The 3,770-nt window shown below is 48.3% G+C and overlaps 3 protein-coding genes across 3 annotated transcripts in view; 1 reads left to right on the top strand and 2 right to left on the bottom strand.

The window, feature by feature from the left end:
• Window positions 1-360: 360 nt before the first annotated feature.
• On the top strand, window positions 361-1,547 carry LACBIDRAFT_316849 (uncharacterized protein; the record flags this gene model as incomplete). Its single annotated transcript, XM_001890079.1, has 3 exons — window positions 361-541; window positions 588-808; window positions 858-1,547. 3 exons carry the CDS (start codon window positions 361-363, stop codon window positions 1,545-1,547), a joined length of 1,092 nt encoding a protein of 363 aa, XP_001890114.1.
• A 493-nt stretch (window positions 1,548-2,040) lies between these two features.
• On the bottom strand, window positions 2,041-2,483 carry LACBIDRAFT_316850 (uncharacterized protein; the record flags this gene model as incomplete). The annotated part of the gene is made up of 2 exons (XM_001890102.1): window positions 2,041-2,178; window positions 2,226-2,483. 2 exons carry the CDS (start codon window positions 2,481-2,483, stop codon window positions 2,041-2,043), a joined length of 396 nt encoding a protein of 131 aa, XP_001890137.1.
• A 323-nt stretch (window positions 2,484-2,806) lies between these two features.
• The window catches only part of LACBIDRAFT_335226 (uncharacterized protein), a gene marked incomplete at both ends in the record, with an annotated part of 3,421 nt that continues 2,457 nt past the window's right edge, over window positions 2,807-3,770 (bottom strand). The window contains 2 exons of the mRNA XM_001890103.1: window positions 2,807-3,587; window positions 3,634-3,698. Of these exons, the coding sequence (XP_001890138.1) occupies window positions 2,807-3,587; window positions 3,634-3,698 (846 nt within the window). The remainder of the gene's footprint in view (window positions 3,588-3,633; window positions 3,699-3,770) is intronic.

Here is a 3,770-nt window from a genome sequence, read left to right on the forward strand (position 1 = left end):
CATCGATGACGACGGCGAGAGGGTACTTACCGTACGTCCTTTTACTCTATCCAAACCCCCATTTCACCTATTATGAAAGGGCATGTGGCGTAACACGGGTCTCTTAATACGTCATACCATTACCACCTGTATCTTTTTACTTAAAAAAAAAATTCATGTCGAGTCTTGTTTGAAAGCCCGGATGAGCAGAACTGATCTGAAAGGCCGGGTGCAACCAGACAGGAAAGACCACGATCCTATCCCAATGGCAGTTATGACCCTGACATGTTGACAGACGTCCCTGTTCTACGTAATAAATAAATCCATGCCCGAGCCTCATGTTTTGCCAGTTAAAAGTGTCAAAAATCCTTTTTTTTGTTCATGACTGCCCCCGATTTCTTTCAATATACAAGGGATCTAGCTCGATACTTCAGAGGCCGGTTGCGGTCTTTACATAGCCCAAGCGTTCCTCGTCCTGCTCCACCACCATGGTTGGAGCCGGAGGCCCAAGCATCTGTTGAAAGGGTAATTAACATGCTTGAAGAAGCATTCAAATCTTCATGTATGTCTCACTTCTAGCTGGCCGATCTTCACTAAGTTTTGGACAGATACGACTACTTGGGACGTCCAGGACTATGCTGCTGACTTGTCACCGAGACAGAGTGGAAGCAATGAGGAGTTGGAGAAGAAACTCTTGGCACGATTCCCACCGATCTACGAAACAGCCGGGTCCGATATCCCCTACCTCGATCAACCGTGCCATATAACCGACCGGCAGGGTCACATTTTACTTTGGTACTTTCCTGAAATGTTCTCAGAACAGCTTCGGGTAATTACTTTCACTTCATTACACCCTTAGACTTTCCTCACTTTACTAGACATTTATTTGGGATCACACAGGTTCTTTGAGCCCCAAAAAGAGAAGTAATGGGAGTTGGCGGGATCACCACCCCGAGAATGAAGGGGTCACTGGGATTGTAAATTTATCACCCAGCTGGTTTTCTCAAGGACATGAAGGTCCCGAGGATCCACTGCGCGCGTCAGCCGATATTCAGGAACCTGCCAATTCAACCTACCTCCAGAATGTCCTATTGGCCAATGCAATTGTTGGAGCAATCTATGCTGTCATACAACCCGATCTTTTTGAGTCCGGTTTAGCCACCTTCGAGAAGCTTGCCAATCATGCCGAGGCATTGGACGATCCTATCAATATTGCTCTTCGCGTTTGGGCCACTCCCTTCACCGGTCTTTCAGTCATCCTGAACCGAGAGACGATCGATCACCGAGATCTAAAGGGTTATAGGGAGTCTTTTGACTTGTTGCTCACCATCGGAAACTACACAGGAGGCCGGTGTCACTTAGCCGGGCTCGGGTTTAGCCTTGTTTATGACCCTTGGACGGTTGTTGCCTTGGCCGGCAATGTTTTACAACATGGTGTTTGTCCTGTGCTGGGTGACCGGGCCTGTTTAGCTCACTTTTGGCACAAAAAGGTTGGGGAAAGGCTTGGGGTGAAGAGGCCTCAGTGGTTGACCATGGCAGACTTGATATATAATTTGTCTGGTAACTAATAAATAATGAATTACAAATCCGACCCAAACTTGCTCGGCCTCAGCACCAATATGTTCAAGGAGACGGGGGGCTTGACGAACCCGATGCCGGGCTTTCTCCACCTGGGTTTCTATGTGCTGAAAACGGTTCTTGTGATACCTCATTAGGTCAATAAGAGCAGACTGCTGTACAATTTCCTCCCAAACCGAAATCTCATTGGTGACCCACTCTTCCTCGGCCTCAGCACGCTTGATACGTTCAAGGAGACGATCCCGAGCATTCTCCAACTGGGTCTTGATGTGCTGAACTTCGGCCGGTGTCAGCGTGGAGGTGTCAGTGTCCGGGTACTTGATTGGCAAACCACCCTTTGCCATCCATCTGAACCAATTGTATGACCTTTTCAGAAGTTGGTCGACGCCCCCTGGTGGAAAGGTGATGCGAGTATTCCACCATGCAAACTCGTATGCAGGCCGGATACGGTCATCCATGAAGGCTTCCTGAGGGTGCAGTGGGTTACCCTGGAGACAGGACTTCAAAAAGGGAGGGACGATAAACTGGCAGGAAGGTGAGCTCAAAGAGAAAAAATCTGGGGCAAAGTTTTACTTTATGCCCATAGGCGCATGCCATGCCGAGAGTCGCTATAATGAAACCCTAACCAAAGGAATGAGTTTAGCCGGGCGCGGCAAAATAAAGCTCACCTGTTCGGCCGACATGTACTCCAACCAACAATTCTTGAACTCGGGGTCAATGGGGTTTTCGAGCTTCGATGTCAAAATGGCTCTGAATCGAGAGGACCAGTAGCAGAGTACCTCCTGGAACTCTTGCTCGTCCTTCCAGAGGAGATTAGCCACTACAGAAGAATCTCTGGTAAAAGCTGGAGGCCGTATCTTCAGCACCTCGTCAACCCATTGCTCTGCTCGGCGGGGGTCAAATGACAGGTGTTCTTTTGCATACATGGTGGACAATGAGAAAGAATAGTTTGATTCAACTAGGATTAGGTAATGCAATGGCCTCGCACATGACCCCGGCATTTATAAATTCTTTGGTGGCCTGGAAGGCCAGTTCTTTCCACATACTGATTTGCCCCTCGGCAAAGCATACATGTCCCGGCTTGTCTGGCACCAAGTCCCTCAGCCCAGCCCACTCCCTTGCTTTGTTGATGAAATAGAGGCGGGTCCAGTTCATTTCGTTTGGGATCAAGGTATGCTCTTCTGACCACCGGTCATATCGAGCTTTTGCTCTGAGCCAATTCACCCGATATACTTTGATTTGTCTGGTTTCAATTCATGTAGAGTAATAAAAGTGACTGGATCTGACCTTGTTCCATGTATGTTGAACCCGACGAATCATCAGCCACAGCCATATTCCAGAACCATGGCAGAGCAATATTTCTTTGACCCCGGGCGTTGCCATCGTATACCGTAGTTAGTGCCCTTGTATCTTTTTTCCCTATCGGCTTGTATCGGTCACAAGTGCCCTGAGGAGCATTGAGCTGATTAAGAGCCCATCGAGCTTGGTTGTATGCCCGGAGAGCACTTTTCATATCGCGATCCGATCCTTGTACAGCATCGTAAGCCCGAGTTACACGTTTTTTCGATTTCTCGGCTCGAATTCTCTTCCGATAAAGGAATGACTTGTAACCGATGGCTTCCCATAAACGCTTCAGAGCGTTATTTGCCTGGGCCACTCTCAATTCTATCTCTACGCACCGGGCTTCTCCCAGTGATGTAGGGAGGAGGGCTGCTTGAAATGAGGATGGTAAGAGGATTTGTTGATGTTCGGCCGATCCATATCCCTGATCAGGCAAACTGGGTATGCTCGGTGCTGGGGTTTCCTCTTCATCACAATCGCTCCAGTCATCGTCATCCACAATATCCTCCGAGAGCGGTGGATCATGAATAGTTCCTTCGTTAATTTCCAAGTTGGGAAAATGGCCTTGACCAGCCTCGGAAAACTCTTCAAGTCGCTTGGACAGCTTCTCTCGACGTTTCATTATCTCCAGCTTCTGATCGGCACTTGGACGACTGCCTTGAGCCTTCACAAAGGCAGCCAATTCGGCTCTGGATTGTTCAATGTTTGAATCTAGCAATATTTGACTTTACTCACTGGGCTTCCTGAATTTTGATACCGGTGTTTACCCATCCAGTTAACCCCGGCTTGACCTTGCCTGCCTGTTCTTTAGTCATAAGTTTTAGCCGAATGCCCTTTTCGGTCTCGGCTGATTGAATGATTTTACAGCTGGC

Source organism: Laccaria bicolor, genomic scaffold (genome assembly GCF_000143565.1).
Source record: "Laccaria bicolor S238N-H82 LACBIscaffold_79 genomic scaffold, whole genome shotgun sequence".
In the NCBI taxonomy this organism is placed as follows: Eukaryota; Fungi; Basidiomycota; class Agaricomycetes; order Agaricales; family Hydnangiaceae; genus Laccaria; species Laccaria bicolor.